This window comes from Cottoperca gobio, chromosome 7 (genome assembly GCF_900634415.1).
Source record: "Cottoperca gobio chromosome 7, fCotGob3.1, whole genome shotgun sequence".
Lineage (NCBI taxonomy): Eukaryota > Metazoa > Chordata > Actinopteri > Perciformes > Bovichtidae > Cottoperca > Cottoperca gobio.
In genome coordinates, this window is record NC_041361.1 from 11,963,429 (window position 1) to 11,986,149 (window position 22,721).

Below are 22,721 nucleotides of genomic sequence, written 5' to 3' on the forward strand. Positions count from 1 at the left end.
TCGACATTATCGAGTGTAATTATCAACAATAGCTCATGATGTATAACCATCCATCCATTCCTGATACTGGAAATGATATTAGCATCATTACCCTCAGCTGTTCTGTGTCATATTATTGCTGTTTTTTATTTTGTTTTTAAAGTCTTTACAGTAATTCAGTAGAGTTGCATGATATCACGTCAACGTTTGTTTCTGGTGTACAGTAATGCTACTTATAGCATCTTGTTATTCTTCTGATTTTGTGACATTTCTTTTCCTGACAGTCTGAACAGTAACCTGATCGGATACCATCTGTCCTTTATGTGTACACAGATATTTAAAATACACACATTTCTGAGTCATAGTTCTGTAAATGATGCATGATCTGTTCCTTCAGTTTTCATTCCTTGCACAAGTTCAAACGGTGCCAAATTCAGGATAAACACATTTTTTTATAGAGAACTGAAAGTTGTCTAGCTTGACAAACCCTTTTCAAAATCCTGCCTTCAGTTGCAATTCAAAAGCACTACGTGTCCCTCCCAGAGAATGATATGTGCTGTGTGTGAAATATTATTTAATTGCATTTGTGTCTAAGAAAAATAAATGTTGTTCACACTGGAGTGCTTGACTTGCTGCCGTTTTCAGGGTTCCTACAGTTGAAAGCAAGTGAAAGTTAAAACTTTTTTAATGCCACTATGAATTGAAAGACCAACTTTACAAGAACCAAAATTGAAGAAAAAAACTAAATGAATTACTTTTAGTTAGGGACAATAAAGCTGTTCAGTTCTGCATAACATTAATGAGGCATTCAGTAAATTATTTAAAAAACAGATCAGATTACAAATCAGATCCACTCTGAATGGAAATGAAGACCAACTTTACAATAACCAAAACATTTAAAAAAAGAAAACGGCTTCAATTACTTACGTTCAGGGACGATTTTTCCCAAATGTTTATTGCAAGATAAAATATATCCACATAGCAGATGTGCAGACAATATTATACATTGAAATACTAATTAGGCATGTTATACCAGTAGGCCTTTTTTTAGATGCATTATTTAAATGATTTATGTATTTGTTGCTCTGGTTTGTACATGCTACAAAGAAAATGAATAAAACTGAAAACAAAGAAAAAAAGAATGATTTCAGTTCAGGCAGTGAATAGTAAGTAGGATTTCTGTGGACATGTGTAGGAGTAAGTAAGAGTGAAATAAAGGGTGCATTGTGTGGTGTGTCCATATCCAGCTCTTTACTCTCCAATGTGGGTCAACGTAGGCAGGAAGTTCCACACAAAACTCAAACTGATTACAAACCTTCATCTTTTCAAAATTAAAGAATTGAGGTCTCAAGAGAAAGCTAGTACTGGAGAGTTGTTGTTGTTTATTTTACCATTTCCAAGGTCAAAATTACCTTTAATCTTAATAAAGTTATTGCTGAATCCTCCTAAAAAACTATTTTGTAAGCATAGTGGTCCTTAAAAAGCAGTATTATATATTTAAGCAATAGCTCACGACAGGCCGTGGTATATGGTCATTATATCACAGTTAAGGGGCGTGGTTCGGCCCTTAACTGTGATATAATGACCATATACAGTATATCTCAAAAGTGAGTACACCCTTTAGATTTTTGCAAATATTCTGTTATATCCTTTCAGGGGATAACATTATCCTACTGAAACTTTGATATAACTTAAAGTAGTCAGTGTGCTGCTTGAATAACAGTATAGATTTATTGTCCTTTGAAAATTACTCAGTACACAGCTGTTAATGTCTAAACAGCTGGCAACAAAAGTGAGTACACCCCATAGTGAACATGTCCTAATTGTGCCCAATGATGTTGTTTTCCCGCCCTGGTGTCATGTGACTCGTTAGTGTTACAAGGATTCAGGTGTAAATGATAAGCAGGGCTGTTAAATTTGGTGTTTTGGGCACAATTCTCTCTGAATGCTGGACAACATGGCACCTCATGGCAAGGAACTCTCTGAGCGGCTGAAAAAAAGGATTATTGCGCTTCACAAAGATGGCCTTGGCTATAAGAAGATTGCCAACACCATGAAAATGAGTTGGAGCACAGTGGCTAAGATCATACAGCGGTTTTCCAGGACAGGTTCCACTCGGAACAGGCCTCGCCAGGGTCGACCAAAGAAGTTGAGTCCACGTGCTCAGCGTCATATCCAGAGGTTGGTTTCCAAAAATAGACGTGCGAGTGCTTCCAGCATTGCTGCAGAGGTTGCAGAAGTGGGATGTCAGCCTGTCAGTGCCCAGACCATACGCCGCACACTGCATCAAATCGGTTTGTATGGCCGTCGCCCCAGACAGAAGCCCCTTCTGAAACCGATGCATAAGAAAGCCCGCAAACAGTTTGCTGAAGACAATGAATCCAAGAACATGAGTTACTGGAACCATGTCCTGTGGTCTGATGAGACCAAAATAAACCTGTTTGGGTCAGATGGTGTCCGGCGTGTGTGGCGGCACCCTGGTGAGGAGTACCAAGACAAATGTGTTTTGCCTACAGTCAAGCATGGTGGTGGCAGCATCATGGTCTGGGGCTGCATGAGTGCTGCCGGCACTGGGGAGCTGCATTTCATTGAGGGACACATGAATTCCAATATATACTGTGACATCCTGCAGCAGAGCATGATCCCCTCTCTTCGGAAACTGGGCCGTAGGGCAGTTTTCCAACATGATAATGACCCTAAACACACCTCCAAGATGACAACGGCCTTGCTGAAGAAGCTGAAGGTTAAGGTGATGGACTGGCCAAGTATGTCTCCAGACCTAAACCCAATTGAGCACATGTGGGGCATCCTCAAGAGGAAGGTGGAGGAGTGCAAGGTGTCCAACATCCGTGCGCTCCGTGATGTCGTCGTGGAGGAGTGGAAGAAGATTCCAGAAGCAACCTGTGCAGCTCTGGTGAATTCCATGCCCAGGAGGGTTAAAGCAGTGCTAGATAACAATGGTGGTCACACAAAATATTGACACTTTGGGCACAATTTAGACATGTTCACTATGGGGTGTACTCACTTTTGTTGCCAGCTGTTTAGACATTAACAGCTGTGTACTGAGTAATTTTCAAAGGACAATAAATCTATACTGTTATTCAAGCAGCACACTGACTACTTTAAGTTATATCAAAGTTTCAGTAGGATAATGTTATCCCCTGAAAGGATATAACAGAATATTTGCAAAAATCTAAAGGGTGTACTCACTTTTGAGATATACTGTATCACGGTCTGAAGTTACCAAGTGTTGCAATATGAAAGAAAAATACACACTCAAATTTAAATAGTTTTTCTTATTAAATAATGATGTTCAAAAAAAAATAGTCCCTCCGTTGCCTTCTGCACAAAACATAGTGCAAGGTGGTTGCTATGCAACAACACTAACAGCTAGCGAACATATTAGACAGACAACGTTGATCGATTATAGCTGCTACCTGCTCTTCACGTAGCTCTGCATGTCGTCTTTTAGGGACTTTTTTCTCTGGAGATAGCTTTCAAAGCTTTCAATGTGTTTTTTCTTTGTGTCATGGACATGGATTTGCAGCCTCAGCATGATTCAGCATCAGTTTGGGTAAAACAGGATTTTCATACACAATACCTGAAGTCAATCACCTACATCTCTTTTGTTCGACTGACATATGAAGCAAATCTCCACACATTCATATTCACATAACTTTAATGCATTGTGCTAACAAAAGAACCGGTTGTGTGGCCGCCCTGTTCACCCCGCCCACCTCCTCACAAGCTTTTAAAAAAAGCCACCAGCTCTCTTTCCTACCAGCAGCTGCTCGAGTCGACATCAGACACATCTCGGTCTCAGAAAGTGATTCAAAATGACAATAATACTGGCTTACTGGGATATTCGTGGGGTGAGTTCCGCCGGGTTCTTTCTTTGTCAAAGTGTTTGCAGCGCTGTGTCTACACCAGACCCCCGGGGTAACGCACACAAAGCACCGCCGCCTTTCAAACTCTTTGTATCTAACTTACTACTTACATTTATGTTGAACTTCATAACGACAGTGGGTTTTATAAGAATATAAGAAATGTTATGCAACTGACATAAACCAAGCGCGGGTCCGTGTTCACGTGCTCCAAACGTTATCTTTAACGTGATGTGTGTGTTACCGACGGTACATTTGAGAAAACTAAAACAGACGTTAGCTAACATGTCCGATCTTAAATGATCAGTGGCGTTAATTATCCAGCGTCCAGACAGTTGGAGCTGCTCTCTGGATGAACAATGTTACCCGTTGGTTAGGTGGGAATTATTATCTTTAATTGACCACTTATGCTATAAATTAGCGGATTGCAGGTGGCAAACATGGTATTTCTAACGTAGAGTCGCGTGTCTATTAGGTAAATTATTTACCACAAGGTGGAGCAACCAACAACTATTTTTCAAATGTGTATACATTTCGATTAATCAATACATAATATAAAATCACCTATACAAGCCATCAGCGCCCTAACGCATGTCCAGTGGTGTAAATTAACTAAATACATTTAGTCAAGTACTGTACTTAGCCCAAGTATAATTCTGTAGTACTTGAGTAGGATTTGGAATACAGGACTTATAACAGTATTTTTTAATTGTGGTATTGCTTATGTTACTTAAATTAAACACAACGATCTTAATACTTATTCTACCCCCTGCTCATATCTCAAAAGTGCTTATTGTATTAGACCTAAACTAGGCAATCAGTGGGCAAACCAGGCCCCCAGAAAGTGCGTCAGATTTTCAAGCAAATGTTCGTGGTGGCCAAACCGTGGAATTACAACTTCCGTGTCAGTAACGGGACGCAAAAATACATTTTCCCATTGACTTGCATTGGGAAAGAGATGTCTGTAAATCTGCGTCAAAAAGGTAGGTAATTAGGTAAATCAACCTTCCATTTACAAACATTTGAATAACCCCTATCTGAATCTTTAGGTCCTAGAAAGTTGCGCTAATAAGAGTCCAGATTTATTTTTCTCCTCCATTCATGCGACTGAGATTGGGAGGCGGGGTTTAAGGAAAACGCAAGTGCGCATGCTCCATGGGCTCATGCACATTTGCATGCACATCAAACGCATTTGAGAATCTACAGCAAATGTTTTGTATATTTATCTAAAATCTTACATGTGTGTTGACACTAAATTCACTTAATCGGTTTAACAGTTGGTTAAAAATAAATTGAGAATAAAAACAGTGTTGTAGCCCCCAAACAAGTAACATTGTCACCTATTTTCTTTTGAACTAATTATTTAATTTGCTAATGGATTAATAAATGAAGAATTTTACCAAACATAACTGTCTGCTTTCATCCTTGTGTGAACCTCCGAACTCATATGTTGACATAAAAGCTGAACACACTCTCACACTTCTGGTTTTTGGACATTCCTTCAGCTCGCCCAGCCTGCTCGCCTGCTGCTTGAGTACACCGGCACCAAGTATGAAGATAAGTTTTACGTCTGTGGTGAAGGTAACATACCAATTTAACTAACAGCTGTCATAATTTAAAACAAAGTGTCCACTAATGCCTAATTAATCATCTAACTCTAACATTTCTCTCGCACAGCTCCCAACTTTGACAAGAGCAGCTGGGTTGATGACAAATCCAAACTGCAAATGGACTTTCCCAATGTAAGTGAGTTTAACTAGAATATTAATGGAAGTGTATAGCTGGCAAGTTTTAAATGTTAACTAATCATGGTATTGTTAAAATCTCACCATAGCTGCCCTACTTGGAGGATGGAGACAAGAAGATAGTGCAGAGCAATGCTATCATGAGATACATTGCTCGTAAGCACAGTTTGTGTAAGTATTGTGTGTCTATTCCACATATTAATATCTTGCGGCCATAGACGAGTCTTTTGCCACTTTAATGTGCCCTTTTTTAATTCATCCATTGTGAACGTTTCAAAAGATATCCACATTTCTTACCAAATTTTGGATTTTTCTTATTTTGAAAACGTGTTCTCCTTTTTAAAAGAAGGAACCGCACAACTAAACACAAATCTGATCTGATCACAGGTGGAGAGACAGAGTGCGAGAAGGTTCGTGTGGACATCTTGGAGAACCAGGCGATGGACTTCAGAAACGGCTTTGTGAGGCTGTGCTACTCTGACTTTGTGAGTACTCCATTACATTTTTAATAACACTGAATGTGTCACTTTGCGTCTTGAATCCCCCCCTAATGCCAAAATCATCTGACACCAGGACAATATGAAGCCAGGGTATCTTCAGAGGCTGCCGGACGTACTGAAGACGTTCTCAGATTTCTTGGGAGACAGGAAGTGGTTCGCTGGTGAGAAGGTATGTCAGTCCGTAAACATGGGAGGCTTCGGTGGATGGTCCTTTTTTTTTTTTTCCCCTTTTTATTATTATTTTTAAAAGCTGTATTGCTACACATAAGCCTGCATACATTCAACATATTGTTGCCTTTTATAAAGTATAGTTTTGATAAATACACCTGGGTGTTGATCTGCTAGATGGTCACTAACATTGTCTGCTGTTTGATGCTGGGCAGGTAGCGTACAGTAGATTTATTGGAGCTTTTGCTGTAAACGGTGATTCTTGCTGATGAGGTGAGGCAGAACCAAGCAGTTAAGAGGGCTGGAAAAACCCAAACGATCATAAAACCTTATCGAGCTCAGGGAGGACGTAGAGTTGGGCAAGTTAGGTTGATAATTGTGACAAACGCTCGTCATTTTGCTTGTGTAAAACTATCGATTAGTGCAGCTTTAAAGTATAGTTTGAACCATAGCGTGTATAAAATATGAACGTAGTCTCCGTGACGTCGCCCATAGGTTTCTGAAGAGCAGTTGTGAAGCTCAAAGTGGCAGGCTTTGCAGCTAGCGTCCTCAGGTGCCACCCACCTGTCACACAAAGTTGTCGCGTAACTAAGTCGTAATATAATTAAAACGGATGAGTTGTATAACAATTCATGGGCTTCACTGCTCTGCCCCGGATGTTGCTGCTTTGTTTGAACCTGTACTTTACTTTCAACATGTTTGTTAATACAAGTGTTCTTTTATAACAGATCACTTTTGTGGACTTCATCATGTACGAGCTGTTGGATCAGCACAGGATGTTTCAGCCTAAGTGCCTGGATGACCATAAGAACCTCAAAGATCTTTTAGACCGTTTTGAGGTGAGAACTCAACTGTTTTTGTCAGATACAAACGGCACATCCTTCACTTATCACTAAAGGTTGCAGTCAGGAAATACAAAGTCCTGCACCTTTTTGTCTTCTGTGTTGCTGTGACGTCTATAGGTAACTGTATATGTGGAGTTGCTCCTATGTTTTGTTCTTGCAAAGTTATTTATTTTAATGATTTGGTATGATATTGTAGGCTCTGGAGAAGATTGCTGCCTACATGAAGTCCGACAGGTTCATGAAGACTCCTGTCAACAACAGGACGGCCAAGTGGGGATACAAGAAGGAGTAAAGGATAATGCATTACTGCCTTAGAGAAGTAAAGAAAAGCACAATGTTCACAAGTGCAACTGACTAAATAACCCATAAATTCAGGACTAGAGAAAAGCTTGTTTGTAGTGTCTTTTTTAATAAGCTGTTTACTATAGCTGTTTGTGTAGGTTTCATGTCCTTTAACCACATGTAACAGTTTCTGAATTGTGTAAAAAAGAAAAGTTTTGTATTGATATTAAGATGAGTACAAACTTTAATTTGAGTTAAAGCACTTCATTTACATTTGAAAGACAGATTAAAGAAAATCTTGTACTGATTTTGTTTCTTTCAGTTTGTGGCTCAATTTCAGCATCACTTTCTGTACAATACATGAGCTCCAACCATCAAGAAAATATAATCTAGGGTATAACTCGATGCATCCTATTGGTTAACTAGTTATTAAGAGACATGGTGTTGGATTGAACAAACTGTCTACATACCTTTTGGGGTTAATCAAAGTTAGGAAAACTATACACAATTTACTTGAAATAACTAGAAGTACATTATAAGAATAAATTCATTTAAATAACTCATAGATTCTGGTAACATTTACAAGATATAGCTTCACTCAGTAAAAGTACTTTCCCTTTACATAATGGAAATGCAGAAAGTAAGAAAGATGAATTAGACATCATAACTCCAGTTGTTAATCTGGAGGGAAGTTCAGGAGACAACACCCAAGTGAAGCTAGTAGCGGCCGTTGTACACGCTTGATGGTTCACTGGCGAGCTGCAGGGAACAGGATGAAACATTACTGATGTGCTGCAGTCGCCTGCTAGGTTGTGTTTGAAATTGCATACACGATCCGTATGTAATGCATACTGCCTACCAAATCAATTAAGTAGCCTACGCCATGACCAGCAGACTGTTCACACTGAAGTATACTCGAGCATTAAGTCTTCTCTGCATCACATGACTATCGATCGCGAAGTTACCGCTCCGAGCTGCCATTGAATGAATTGTTCATCACAAATGTAAACCAACATTACCTTTTCCATTCTAAGGCGATTTAATATTCCTATTAAGTATGTTTTCTACAGTACATTAAATATGTGAGCTGTATTTTTCCTCTTAACTATACTATCATTCGTAATTATTTTATCCCGTGGTTAATTATTTAAACTGTCTGATGCATTTTGGGGGCAGTTGAATTTGTCCAGTAAATTCACGTCTCATACTCTAGTAAACATCCGGGTATTTCTCGCGAACACATCTACAGTGTATGTAGTTGGAACGCACTACATACTCAATTTTTACGTCCTACTTCGTACAAATAATAAATTAGTATGCGATTTCCAACACAACCCTAGAGAGTGTGCGTCACATGACACATTACTTACTGCAATGGCTGATTTAACGGCCTGGAGCTGGAAGAAGACCTTGCCTCCTTCTTCTGGACACACAGTCCTAATCTCATCCTTGGGCATCCCCAGAAGCTGTCTACCAGTCAGCACCCCGAGGCTGTTCACAGTGCTGTACATGAAAAGGCATGAGACACAGAATATACAATTTCATCCTGCAATACAAGTCTTATTTACAGTACAAGGGTCATTCCAGAATTGGAGGACAATTTAGACATCAACACTTTTGAAAAATGAACCTTTTATGTTATTGTTTTTTGTTATGTATTTAGGAAAAACATAATAAACCATCAAAAAAGTGATTTGGCCAGCAAAGGCATCAAATGTACACTTTATATTAGAGGTTTTATTTGTTTTGTGCAACCCTGTTACACATACTCATTAAGCAGAAAAAGGTATTTTAAAAAATATTCTTCAATAAAACTCTTTACTATTAAGTAAAGAAAGCCACATTTACAGTACAAACATTTTACAGCTCTCAGTCCCTCTGTGCACTATTTGACTCACATTTTGGAGAAACCTTTGTAATCCAGCCAGCCTTTTACCTCTGCAGGTGTGGAGGTCATGTCTAGAGACACAGGGCCGCGAGTGTCCCACTGTGAGGGAGAGCGAAGGGAATAAAATATCAAATGAGAAATATTATTAAGTGGTCAGCAGAGCTACGGGTGACTCACCGGTAGATCTTCCCCAGGCTCGCTGCTCTGCATCAGCTCCAGAACATTCGGAGGAACGTTGCCTTCCTCGTCCCGGCCGTTACGAACAAGCCACCACTGCTTCGCTTTCTTAACAACCTGTAAAAACCCAAAGAACCGAACATTTCACACATCTGGATGCTGATACTGACGGTAATGAGTGTGACTGCGGTAAATATACACACAGCTTTATGCAAATGTAAATAGAAACAAGTAAGTAATGTAGTAGAGAATTACAATAAGTGAAGTTTTAAACAGATTATGAAGCCTGGACGTTGGCTCTCATCGTGCGAACTTGCTGTTTCAATGTCCATTGGAAGCGTTTCTGCAAGATTTGTATTTTATTACCATCACTGAATTTTAACTTTCTCTTATCAGCTGGAAACCTGCATTATAGACAATAAATTAGAGCTTTCAGAGAAATCATCATTAGTAACATCCAGGGGTTAGGTTTATAGTATATTTATAATACTATAAATAAATAAAACTAAAACTATCTATTATGTCTATGACCTGTATTTGTTCATCCAGTGGACACATTGGCTATAAAGCAACTGATTGTGTTAAGTGTGACTACTGTTGTCTTTTTTTCTTTCTTCTTTGAGCCGAACAAATTCCTTCACATTTTTGTAATTTGTTCATTAAAGTTTACGCTGCCGAAGAACAAGTAAACCAGGGGTTAAATTGGACATTTGGACGATGGTTTGGTAACCCTCCCATGACACAGATGTTGTCAGTGGAGGTGGATGTCACAACAACAAAACGATTCCTGATGGTTTGCATGGCAGATCAAGCACATACGGTTAATTGCTCCAAACATGCTTAATATAAAACATTTTCTCTATGATTTGTTTCTACAATCTTTACAATGCGTTGGACAACACAACCACAATACGTCTTTCATCTCACCTGAACAACATCACCCTTCATAACGTTCAGCTCTTGGTTGTTCCTGCCACTGAAGTCGTAAATGACCCGCATGTACAGAGGTGGCTCACGGGGGACTTCGGGGGGGAAGCGTTGGCTGTTGCTCCGGCTTATTGGATCATTCCGATAAGGGAGTGGGGAAGGCATGTGCAACGGGGCAGGCGACTGCCAGCCATCGTAGAACTCTGGGATGTAAAGTGGGACATCTTCGTCCGGCCAGCTAGAGCTGCGAGGTGACAGGAGGGCAGGAAACTGTCAGCCAAGGATCTATTGACGAAGTGACCTCTTAACTTCACTTCCTGAAATATTGCTTCCAATTAGCTTTTTCAGACCCATCTGTGAGTGATGAATGTGAGATCATTCAAGCATGACAAATGTACACAACAGCAAAACACAGAAAGAAGTCCGGTCCTGGCATTTCATTTCAGGATCACAAAATGTTTTGGTATTATTTTCACAAAAGGCATACTAAATAAAGAGTTTATAACCTGACATTTTGGGAAATACGCATATGTGCTTTCTCGCTGAGAGTCCGATGAGTCCAGTCGTGTCTGAACGGTAAATATGAAGCTGATTTAGATTTTCAAACAGTCAAACATTTTAGTGATGAGAAGTTGAACACCAGCGTAAGAGATTTTTCACAACCTGACAACCTTAAAATTGTTCTTATTAATGGATTATATAACTAATCAATAAAGCATAAGTAAATGAATACATGTAATTAATATGCCCTTCTCTGTATTTCCTCGTTGCCAACTTTAAGTCTACAGTAGAAAGTACCATCTTACAACTGAAATAAGGCGTAGTTTCAAAACACTCCTGTCTGTCATGTTTTCTATAGGACATGATAACAGCATCAACACTGACTCATATTTAAATAAGGCAAACGCATTACGCCCAAGGTTAGGTATAAGAAGGCAACAAGCTTAACATAAAGACTTGTGTAAGTGTGTGACGGTTATAAAGGCCGCCCCACCTGGGGAAGTTCCAGCAGTCTCCCAGAGACCTCCACAGCTGGTCCTCCTCCGGGCCGACGACCAGACCGAGCAGCCGCAGGGCCGCTTCTGTCAGCAGGGGAGAGAGCACAGTGGGAGGCAGGTCTGCAGGATACTGAGGTATGATCTGTGGAAACATAAAGGAAGTAAGTATCAACTGTTGAAGTGAAGGAAAATATGATGGGAAGTAGCAGCGTTACAGCTCCAAATCTTGAATTTTGCATGAAATATTACTTTAACGATTAATCAATTATTGACATAGTTGTCGATTATTTGCTAATCTATTAGTCAACTAATCATTGCAGCTCTATAAACATACAGATAATTAAATGAAGATGCACATAAATTAAAAAAATCAATACATAAAACAGAAAGAAAAACTTCATATGGTTTATACATTCACATTTTATTTTGGAAAAATAGTAATAAAATAAGCCTATGCTTAAAGCTGTCTGAAATGTATTTACATTTAGAAGTTTAGACATTAATAGGTTTAGAAGAGCTCACCGAGCCTAAAGTAGTGAAGAAGATGTGGACAAAGTCAGGAGCTGTGGGGCCGGTCAGAGTCTGGTCCAGCTGGCCCTGTGAAACAAAGAGCTTCAGTCACACTCCACTGCTTTCTGCTGCAATCTCACATTCCAGTCAACACATTAGAGCATTCACCCAAAATCTTTCCCAAACCACTCCGGCCAACGTATGATCTGTGGAGTCATTTAAAGCTTTGTAGAAGTATTTACCAGCAGATTGATTCCATATTTGATTTTCTGAAGACAGGAGACGTATTCCTCCCAGGGTGGCAGACCGACAGCTGGTGCTGCAGGAGAGAAAACACCTTATCAGACAAGAACATATCAGCATGTCAGCACCTATAGGAGGTACCAGTTATTGCTTCCTTCATTATATGTGCCCTTGGGAAGATAAAAAAAAAGGATATTACCATTTTTCTTAGATTTCTTCTTTAAAAATCCACTTTTTTTCTTCTTGCTCTTGTCCTCTTGCAGTAAAGAAGGTGAATTTGCTGCAGCAAACACTTTGTTCATGAAGATCTCCATATCATTTATAACATGGTTTAAAATGTCCTGTGAAAAGTAGAACATGCATGAAACAAAACATATTCAGCAGCACAAGACCATGTTTTCCTGATGATTAGACAACATGTATGATTATTTATCACTGATATGATCCACAAGCTATAACTTATGTAAACAGTTCAACTGGCAGCACTGACTGTGTTCCTCTCTGTGTCCATTCCCTCAGCGACCTCCATGCTAATCTGTAATTCATGAAGATCAGGAAGTTGCAACGTTGCTTCTTGTGGGGTGTAGACCCGTGAAGGCGGCATATCTTCTACAAGGCAACAAAATGAATGGTTAAATATCAATATTGACACAATATGAAACATACTGGATAGAGTTTATTGGTGAACCCATCCTATTTGCACAGCACACATCCTCAAAGGAATATCGCCAAAGTAGTAGTACTACATAAGTATTGATCAGAACGTAACTTTTAATGAGAGCTCAGAGAGAATTTTTAAGAGAGCCAATCAGCGGTTGTTATTAATCAGGAAGCTGAGGAGCTTTGCTGTCACACACACTTGAAATGACATACAGGAGTCTGGTTGAAAGCATTTTGTCATTAAACATAACAGCGTGGTACGGCAACTTGAAACAAGCTCTCCAAAATTGTAAACATTGCAGCCAAGGTGATTTGCAAGTCACAGAAACAACGTTGCGATATATTTGACAGTGCTGTACTCAAGAAGGCTAAACACATATCTGCAGATTCCTCACATCCACTACACTCAGAGTTTCAGCTGCTCCCGTCTGTCCGTTGATTTAGGGTCCCAAGAGTCAGCATACATATAAGAGGGCTTTTATTTCCTATGCCATACAGGCATCGAATACAGAATGACTGAATCAGGAAACAATTGCTATTTTACAAAATATGCTCTCTTTAAGTTGTTTTCTCTATTATTTCTATAACTTATTGCTGCTAAATGCCCATTTGCACTATGTATATTGTTTATGTGTATGTTTTAATGATTTGTTGTTCCAATGTTTCCACTTCATTCATTGTTTTTTACATTATTAACTTGTTTCCCCTGGAGTTTATTTGAATTCATTCTAGACTTTTATTTATTTATTACATTACATTATTTAATTTTGGATAAATTGTATTTATTGTTGTTTATTTCTGTTACTTTTTTACGTGAAGCACTATGGGCTGCATGTTAGTAAGAATGTTTCTTTCATAGGCTTTCAGTGGATGGGATCAAGCCGTACCCGGTTCTCTGTCCCTCCACTGTGGGGGCGGATGGTCCGGTGATGCGGGCCTATCTCGCTGCTCAGGACGAAGCATAGCCCGCCGTCCTGGAGCATGTTGGCCGATGTTATTCTCAAAATTACTCCTGAGAATGTCAACAACAGACAGCAATGAATGCATTCTTACTGTTCAATTACTCATTAATGTGAGTTGATCTCCCTCTGTGATGTGACATCGTACCTGATGTCATGCTGCTCCCTGCGTGGCTCCACAACATCACCTCCTCTTTGCATTGCCTTATCCAGATCACTCTTGACGAGCTCCGCCTGGTAAAACAGACTCCTGTTAAATCAAACTCCTATGTGACACCAGCAACAACGCTTGTTATGTAATAGTGATAATCAGGGTTCCCACAGACACGGACCAAGATGAATTACAACACTTAATTAGTTACAAAATTTAAAAAATGAGAACTAGCAGGCTTTACAGAAGCTCACAGACAGCTATTACACTGATGACTATGTGTGTCTCTTGCTTTCTCTAACACAGAACAGAACAGAATATATATATATATATAAATATATATATATATTGCGTAAGTTAACCGATAGAGACCTATTTACTCGTTGAAGAGTCAAATAATTTAAATTCAAGCACTTTCAATAACCCATGTCTACTTATGTCTACTGTCAATGACTTGATTACCCCCCCCCCTCAAATTCAGAAACTTCTAAGTATTTCAAGGACCATGTTTAAGTCAAACTGCTACGTGACGCCAGCAAAAAACATTTTATGGTGACTGGTTTCAGAGATTGCACACCTCAACATAACTATCACATCCTCTCTTCTCTGGAGGCTTTCAGGAGGTCAAAGTGACGGTCGAGATGTGACTCACCCCGGTCTCCTCACACTGGAACATGAAGACCTGGGAGATGCGTTTGTTGCGTTGCTGCACTGTTACTGTCAGCAGAGAGTTGTAGGCACAGCTATCCAGCACAGCTTTGATTTGCAGGATAGAGCTGAAAGGCAGCGACTCCAGCTCTGCCTGTAGGATCAGATTGAACAGGATAAACGTTATGATGAAATACACAGCTAATAATCAAAATTGAAAGTATTCACATGCAGAGCTATGACGCTCAAAGAAATGGTCAAGATTCTGTTTTCTAGTGTTTTGTTCTTATCTTATTATTTTTCTAAAGACATCAATGGAGATAAGTCCAGAACTTTGATGTTCTATCCCTGACAAAGTCTCATTTTTATTTTTATTCATATATTTGATAAACATTGTTCATCAATGTCAATAAACCAAAAACAGATTATTGTAGATTTACTTCATACTCAAAGAGAAATTAAATATTATGGAAGGCCTGGGAAGCAATTGACAAAAATGTATTTCACAGTTAGAAAGATTACTCTGGCAAAGTTTACAGGAGAGAACATTTAGACTGTGTTTCTCTCACTTCCCTAGCAATAATGCAAACGTTTTGGATAATGAAATGCAAAAGTCATTATCCATTTTGTATTAACTGCACTTGCTGAACTCATTAGAGACCTTTAAGACTTTCCCTACATACACTTTCTTCCTTCTACACACTCAACAGAACTTTACTTTGAAAGCAAAAACAAGTGAAATGAAATGTTCAACAACCCTAATGTTATGATGTCCTCATACTTTTGGACATGTGCTACTTCATTAAATGTCTTGAACGTTCTCTGAAGTGTGTAGCTACCAACCTTGGTCTCAATGTCACTGAGCAGTAGATTTCCACCCTGAACCTCCAACATCATATCCTGAGGCCACAAGCGACCTTTGGCATCCAGCATCTTGAGCTTGGCCAAGCAGTCGTCCATCTTTTTCACCTCCTGGCCGTCCAGCTCACAGGTAAACAGGTGCTGTGGAGTCAATGTGGAGAGGTCATGGATGAGGAGAGATAAAGGTTGTTCCATGTCTCCATGTTGGTGCAGATTTCACACTTATTTACCTCCACTCTGACGTGAAAGTTGTCTGGATGTTTGTTCAGCGAATCAGAGTAGTCCTTTCTCTGCACTGATTTAAAAACAAAAACAAACACTCTTACACATTGACGTTTTGTTATGGCACCGCTAGCTGATAGAAATAGCAGTAAACGTGAATATATGAGGCGTACTTTTAAGCAATAATTTAGCTTTTTATATATATTTCTTTTTTTGTCTGTAGTCGTGTAGGTATTTATTATTTGCATATTATTTTATCATTTGTAATTGAAATATTTGTATATGTGTTGTCTTTTGTGGTAACAATTAAATATTAGTCAGACACACAGTTTCAAAATGAAAATATAACAAGATGAGTTTTGTTTATGTCTGAGCCTACTGTATATTGATTTCCCACTGGGTCTGGAAATGTTGTTTCTCTGCAGTGGAGATCCTATCAGGTCGTCTTGTTGGAAAGCTCGCCTCTGCTGAGGGAGGTCCTCCTGTGAGAAACCCCTGAGGTATAATAAAAGCACAGCGATGTGAAGATAACCCAATCATCAGCTACACAGTTGCCACACCACAGTAATGTTTATTGTGAAAGGGTGTGATCAGTAGTGTTGTAAAGAACATAATTGGTGTTCAAAGGCCTAACCAAATGAGTCCCAGTGACTGGTGAACCTGAAAATGAAATGTACTAACCTCGGGGAATATGAGAAAGGTCTGGAATTTCCAAACATTTTCAAACCGCGTCTGTCGTTTTCTGGAAGAGTAAAGATTTCAGATTGGCAAGAATTCCTTAAAGCCACTCAAACCTGTAAGAAAAGAGGTTTCTGACACGTACGAGTTCCCAAAATGACTCCTCTTTATGTGAAACCAGGTGGTTGCATACACACTTAGATTTGTTTACCTAGCATGAATATTTATACACTTTGACTTCTGAAAGATAAAATATCTCATTGTTCCTTTTACAAATTAAAAGTTTAACTGACAAACAATTTAAAAAATATTCTAATTTTCAGGGTTTTATTGCCACAATCCCACTTGGTGTGGTCTGACCGGTACTTTAGGGTGGCTGATGTCAGCTCGTGTTAGAAAACCTTCAAAGATTTTGCTATGATTTTGACTCCACTACATTTCACTATTTACTATTAACTTATGGTTGTCACTTGTCGCAGCAGTGGCTTAGCTTTTAAACTAAACTCTAATACTAAGCGGGACATTTACAGTTAGTTAACTGTTATAAATTCAAGGCCTAAACAACGATTCAGTAATTATTAATCTGTCCGGAAGACTTCCGTTCTGACTGGACTTGGCTTGGAATAAATTGTAGATCAATAAAGGGCATTTTGAAGCAAAGACACAAAAACACCTGCTTCAATTCAGCAGCACATCACAAATACACACATTATTAAATTCAAACTCTGACATACCTCCTGGATTGAATGAAGGCTGCAAGATGAGTCATCAACAACCCAATTTCTGCAATAGCAAAAACATTTCCATATCTAAACAGGACTTTATGACACCATCAGCCAATATTTATTTAATCTCCCTTCATTAATAGCTCTAATCACCTTTACATTAATTATTCATTACCTGTCCGTGTCAGTTCTGCTCCGGTGTCATCTTGCTCTTCTTTCAAATAGATTTTCTACCAAGCAGAAAGTATCTGCTCCTCACACCGACTACAGAGAAAATATCCCTTACTTCCTGCTTGAAGGCACCAGGATCAAAGTTCACCGATGTGTCGGGAGTGACGAATGAAGAGGCTTGGCACGATTTGTCATTTTGAGGATAAGTATTTGAGGTATGGTGAAAGGCAGCGTCTCTGTGGCTCATTATGAGTCCAAAGGTTTAGGAATACTTCAGTATCTCCTTCAGAGAGATCAAAGCACTCCAGAAAACACCCTTATGCAATCATCTCGCCCAAGCGTAATCTATTATGGCTATAAAAATGTGACGGAAAGCATGTTCCACATTCACACCCAACGTCACTGACAAAATACATAAGCAAAGGTTAAACTAAATGTTGATGGAAAGAAAACATTGAAGTAGAAAAACACAAACTAGCCAGTTGAAGTTGAATAAGAACCATTTATTTTTATTCAGCCGACGTGTAAATACTGTACACACCCATAATATATGGACAGAGACAAACTTTAGAGAGGAAATAGTTTATTCTGTAAAGAAAAGTGGAGGTCTCGTCTTGGGACAGTGAGTTTGGGGATGAGAGAACAGTTGACAGATTAGACTGTAGCTTTGGCCTGAACAGCCTTGGCCAAAACGTTCAGGTCTGTGATGCACTTGGCGATGCTCTCCTTCTCCTAAAAAACAAAAAACACACAGTTATTGATGTTGTTCATGCATTCACAAGTCAGTTAGAAAAACTAATCACTTTTCTAATCATTTTATTTGTGAATTGTAACATTTTATAGGAATGTTTTTTATTTTCATACAAAATGTTCTTATGTTTAATGTTCATCTTATGTTGGAAGTAAATCAATTATGAAACAATGAATAGGGCTGGTATGTTTTCTGTGCTAGTGCCAATACAAGAAATACAAAAATACATGTCCCCCAAAAACTAATGCAACAGTAAACTCAAATACGTGAATACCTAAAAAGGAATCATCATCATCATCATCTGGAGGTTTCAGACATAAAAAGACTGACCTGCTGAGGAGTGATGCTGCCGATGACGTTCTTCTCCACCCAGTTGACCATGTGCTCCTGCGCCATCCGTGTGTGGAGGCTCTGCAAGGCGAGCTGGTAGTCCAAGCGCCTCTTCACCTCATGGGTGACCATGTGTATCCTCTCTCTGTAGTTGGTCTCCAACAGCGTGGCCACATTGTTCTGAGAGGAGAAAAGTAAACCGACTGTAGAAATATATCTGGTCTACACTTGGGTTGCTAATATTGTTGGCATTTAACGCATCTTGCATGTACATTTTAAGCAGGCTCTGTACATCAACACATTGAATTTGATTGTCTTTTTTAAGCACCTGGAATACTGTTAAGCAATTCAATTATAAACAGAATTCAAATATATAAAAGAGCAGCAGATGCATCACTGCAATTCAGTGAGACAGCTGGTCGCTGTGTTGCGTAGATCAGTGGGCCTCAAATGACCTTTATTTATTTAAGGACTCTTATTTTTCCAAGATGTTCATTTATTTTTCTCCTAGATATTCTTTGATGTCGTTGCAATTTCTACTTGTTGCCAGCAGAGGTCAATAAATGTCAAAGACATAATGGTGAAGGACAGCTACCAGCAGTCAATACAGATTGTTGTGCAAATATGAAACGGTACATTATGAACAGTGAAGATATTGGAACATAAAAATATATGCAGCTTACCCTCTTCGCGTCGAAGAGCATTGCTCTTCCCTCCACTCTCCACTGTTCCTTCTTCTCACTCTCAATAGCCTGACCCAGGGCGACAATGGCTTGGTCCTTCACCTCCTGAACACCAGCCACTTTCTCCTGCACACACAAAGACCAATTTTCTTTGTACAGTAATTTAAACAGTAATGTCTGTACAATTTATTTTGAGTAGGATTTTCCTTTAAAAAAAACATGTATAGACTCGTACAAAAAGAATCCCCTTTAATCATCACTTATGATGAAATGATTACTGTGGCTGTGTCTGTATCTACAGACCCTGCAGTCTGCCTGCATTGTCTTTTCTCTTCATTTTGTCTGTGTTTGGAACATTTCTGGGCGTACACCACTATAAAAACAAAGCGCCCAGATCGTAAGCACGGTGCGGAAAAAACTCAAATATAGCAAGGTGAAACACCAAGAGGATTCCAAAACGTGAGTGAATTTGGGGTTGCATTTCACCCACTGGCGATCACCCTAACCCTCGTAGAGCCGGGGCGGAGAGGTCAACTTTGAATGTTGTGTTTACACACTGCAACCAACTAATTCTACTCTCCCTTTAAAAGTAAACAATTATTAGCCAAAAAAAAGATAAAAACACAAATCCATGTGGTTGCATGCCTACCTCATTTAGTTGGTCACAAAAAGCTGCAACACTTGGACCAAATTTCTTGACACTAAAGATGATGATCATGCCCATGGTTAAGGCTGCAATAGTCTCATGGTTGATAACGTAGAGTTCCTTGGAAAGCATGTATACGGCGAGGCCAGTGCCCAGCATGTAGGGTCCTGTTAGGAAAAAAACATGTAGAAGTTTTTAGTTTTCAATGAAATAATGTTCATGCAGCAGCTTATTTTTGATGACAATTTAAAAATACAGGGGAGGTACAAAGCATGTAAAACACATCAACAATAGCAAGTTTATTACACGTCCCACAGTAATAAACCACACACAGCTCTGTGTCTCTCACAGTGTGAACGTATGTAGTGTAGAATCATGTTGCAAAACCATACAACCAAAAAAGTTGTATTAAAAATAATAATGTAGTATTAACATTTAAAATTAAATGACATTATTACTACATCTATTCATATGCACAGTAGTACTGCACAAACAATGTGATACTGTTGGATGCATTGCCCTTAACAAAACATGTTAAGTTTTGACTGACAGGCCAAGCCCGTTTCACATCACACCATAACCATCAGTCTTGTGTGCTTACGGTTCCCAGAGTCAAACTAAAAACAGACTTGCAGCATTCAGTTTGTATGCACCACATATCTGAACAAACTCAGAGAAATTATTTTGTTTGACTCTGTATCTAGTATATGTATTAATATCTTGCACACACAATTACTTATTGAAAGTTTGGAGGAGACACGTTTAATTGCAGGCATGATGCATTATTAAAACAAGGACAAATGACTGCAGTCCACTCTGCTTATACGTTTGAGTTTGAGCTGGTGAGAATTAATAGATGTTTCTATTTTTATAGTAGCTAGTTGCTGTTCATTATTTTTGAGTGCGATATAGAGGTATTCAAATACTCAGTGTTTCACTTAGGAGATTGTCTTTTTGTAAGAGAAATTAAGTAACCGAAAGTTGAGTCTTGATTCCGGCTACTGACCTGTAGCTCCAGTTTTGGGGTACAAGAGCTGGAAAATCTCCTCTGGGAAGATGCCATGACGGATTTTGCCTCCCTTCTCGGGCAGAGGGGGCACTGGGGCCAGACTCTGGGACGACGTGTGCAGGGAGCGAGACGCCTGGATCAGACTGTGGGAGAAACAACATTAATAGCTTATATTTTAAATATACGTGTTGTTGTTAAAAAATCTATCATCATCATCATCATCATCATCATCATCATCATCATCATGTAAGCAACAAATACATTTAATGAAACAACTTCTAAAAACACACATACCCAGCTCCAAGGGGGGCACTGCTTTTCAGGGCACTGGCTGCAAACAGAGGAAACAATAATGCAAATTCAAGGCTGCAACTATTGCTTGTTGTTATTCATGTTTTAAACATTTTGGTTATTTACTCAAATCAATCAACACTGCTCAGAAACTGTTTCAACAATAGCTGACCATTATAACCTTCATGAAGGTTGGATTAAATGCAGCACTTTTGTGTTAGCCAAGTGTAATTGATAAACTGGCAACAAAGTGTATACAACTGCATTGTACGATGACAAAAGTCAAAAGAAACCCAGTTTCAGGATGAAGCCATTTCAATACCACCTGATGATAGCATTATATCAACTAATGTAAACCTCTGGTAGCAATAAGACTGGCTTCAAATGAATAACTTGTGAAAGCATTAAGATTTAAAAACATACTTTTGGTGGATTTGCATTGTGGATCTTATTCTAACTAAAAACGTAAAGAGCACAAAATCGACCAATGCTAGCTGTCAAAAGGGTGACATTTACAGGGGTGCAGAGCTAACGCTAGCTAAAGTAGCTTTGGTCTACTACTGTTACCTTCAGATCATCGCATTTAGCTGTAACTATTAGTAATATCTGATAGAAATACAAGAAATGCAATATGGTCACTAGCATTATTAGCGATAAAAATATTAGCTATAGCCTTAGTTTCAGAGCTTATACCTTGCTTGTAGTTACCCTAGCTACTTAAAGTTAGCATTAGCATGTCTCCCATTGAACGTGCGGCCTTCACTTTACCCTTCAGCTTCACATTCACTTTAAACTGTCGTTTCTCCTGCTTGGCAGTTGGTTGTACAGAGCTAAGTGAGTTTTATTAAATAATAAAAGCTAGAATAATGCATACCTGACACAACAATAAGCCTGGACAGCATGTTTGAAGGATGAAGAGCAAAGTTCCTGCTACACCGGGCACCCTGTCTGTTTCGGCCTCTTCTTGCCCTTCTGCAAAGAGCCACAGGGACAGGCGGAGACACGAGATATCCTCTTGAAGTATCGCGAGAGTAGATTAGAGGTCCTATTTTTAGGGTTGTTAAAAGAAGTGACCACTAGATGGAGCTGTACGCAAAGATACAATTTGTCCTGACGTTGAATTTGAATTAAAAGAGGTGAGCAAGGTGTTACTGAAGATCATTTACTTGAGGTTATAGCCCTACACTATGCTAAGATCCAATGTTTTGGGTAAATTAATCTTGAAAATACTCATGACATCAATCAAAACACTTATAAATAACACATGCACAGACATACACACCACCAGCAAATCATGAAGTTGATGTCATTAACAGCTCAATCAGATCGAAGTTTGTCTATTTAACCCATTTTTACCAGCTGGTATTGTTTTCACCTTGTTAGTCTGTGTGTGAGTCATCATGGGTAAATGTGGACCTGGGGACACCTAATGTAGCAGGAACTACCGCTGAAGCCATTTTGAGTATTTTGTCTGTGGACATATTGTAGTCACAACTGTGCAAGATGCAGTCACAAAGCTTTGCAGGTGTGTAGTTGAGCTCAAAATGAAGGTTGCATTTGAAAATGGCTGTGGCCCGAGCTATGGGTCAGAGCAAGGGCGCCGGAAGTTGGGGGTTAGGAAGTGGGGAAGGGGTGGCCCCCTCGATTTTACGCCCCTGGCCTGATTTGTCATTGTGGCTGGTGTGATCCCATCCCAAGATGGTCTCTAGTTTAAAATTGTGTTTTTTATTAGCAGCCAGAAGATTCACAGAAGAACGCTGTACCTCACACCTGTTTTGACAATTATACAT

At 39.2% G+C, this 22,721-nt stretch overlaps 3 protein-coding genes across 3 annotated transcripts; 1 reads left to right on the plus strand and 2 right to left on the minus strand.

Moving 5' to 3' along the window:
* The first annotated feature begins 3,695 nt into the window (after positions 1 to 3,695).
* LOC115011397 (glutathione S-transferase Mu 3-like) lies at positions 3,696 to 7,710 on the plus strand. Its single transcript, XM_029436570.1, has 8 exons — positions 3,696 to 3,851; positions 5,369 to 5,444; positions 5,541 to 5,605; positions 5,698 to 5,779; positions 5,996 to 6,093; positions 6,182 to 6,277; positions 7,005 to 7,115; positions 7,318 to 7,710. The coding sequence occupies exons 1-8, from the start codon at positions 3,816 to 3,818 to the stop codon at positions 7,411 to 7,413; spliced, it is 660 nt and encodes a 219-aa protein (XP_029292430.1). The 5' UTR covers positions 3,696 to 3,815; the 3' UTR covers positions 7,414 to 7,710.
* A 79-nt stretch (positions 7,711 to 7,789) lies between these two features.
* On the minus strand, positions 7,790 to 16,366 carry eps8l3b (EPS8 signaling adaptor L3b). The gene is made up of 17 exons (XM_029435929.1): positions 16,329 to 16,366; positions 16,027 to 16,142; positions 15,656 to 15,720; positions 15,408 to 15,566; positions 14,569 to 14,718; positions 13,914 to 13,999; positions 13,694 to 13,818; positions 12,637 to 12,755; positions 12,346 to 12,487; positions 12,146 to 12,222; positions 11,916 to 11,990; positions 11,390 to 11,535; positions 10,396 to 10,639; positions 9,469 to 9,585; positions 9,302 to 9,390; positions 8,774 to 8,906; positions 7,790 to 8,162 (listed from the first exon to the last, which is right to left on the minus strand). Exons 1-17 carry the CDS (start codon positions 16,364 to 16,366, stop codon positions 8,121 to 8,123), a joined length of 1,923 nt encoding a protein of 640 aa, XP_029291789.1. The 3' UTR covers positions 7,790 to 8,120.
* A 1,337-nt stretch (positions 16,367 to 17,703) lies between these two features.
* On the minus strand, positions 17,704 to 21,929 carry atp5pb (ATP synthase peripheral stalk-membrane subunit b). The gene is made up of 7 exons (XM_029436386.1): positions 21,806 to 21,929; positions 20,935 to 20,971; positions 20,638 to 20,783; positions 19,635 to 19,798; positions 18,986 to 19,111; positions 18,303 to 18,482; positions 17,704 to 17,953 (listed from the first exon to the last, which is right to left on the minus strand). The coding sequence occupies exons 1-7, from the start codon at positions 21,831 to 21,833 to the stop codon at positions 17,876 to 17,878; spliced, it is 759 nt and encodes a 252-aa protein (XP_029292246.1). The 5' UTR covers positions 21,834 to 21,929; the 3' UTR covers positions 17,704 to 17,875.
* Between the last annotated feature and the right edge of the window lie 792 nt (positions 21,930 to 22,721).

Excerpts from the sequence above, each read along its gene's own strand:
- LOC115011397 (XM_029436570.1), top strand. The coding sequence starts at position 3,816 with ATGACAATAATACTGGCTTACTGGGATATTCGTGGG. Across the intron at positions 5,606-5,697 it reads TGCAAATGGACTTTCCCAAT|CTGCCCTACTTGGAGGATGG; the intron begins GTAAGTGAGTTT and ends ATCTCACCATAG. Across the intron at positions 6,278-7,004 it reads AGTGGTTCGCTGGTGAGAAG|ATCACTTTTGTGGACTTCAT; the intron begins GTATGTCAGTCC and ends CTTTTATAACAG.
- eps8l3b (XM_029435929.1), bottom strand. The coding sequence starts at position 16,366 with ATGTTTGGAAATTCCAGACCTTTCTCATATTCCCCGAG. Across the intron at positions 15,721-16,026 it reads CAGTGGGAAATCAATATACA|TGCAGAGAAAGGACTACTCT; the intron begins GTAGGCTCAGAC and ends TTTTTAAATCAG. Across the intron at positions 11,991-12,145 it reads AATATGGAATCAATCTGCTG|GGCCAGCTGGACCAGACTCT; the intron begins GTAAATACTTCT and ends TTTGTTTCACAG.
- atp5pb (XM_029436386.1), bottom strand. The coding sequence starts at position 21,833 with ATGCTGTCCAGGCTTATTGTTGTGTCAG. Across the intron at positions 19,799-20,637 it reads CCCCAAAACTGGAGCTACAG|GACCCTACATGCTGGGCACT; the intron begins GTCAGTAGCCGG and ends TTTTCCTAACAG. Across the intron at positions 18,483-18,985 it reads TGCTCTTCGACGCGAAGAGG|AACAATGTGGCCACGCTGTT; the intron begins GTAAGCTGCATA and ends TTCTCCTCTCAG.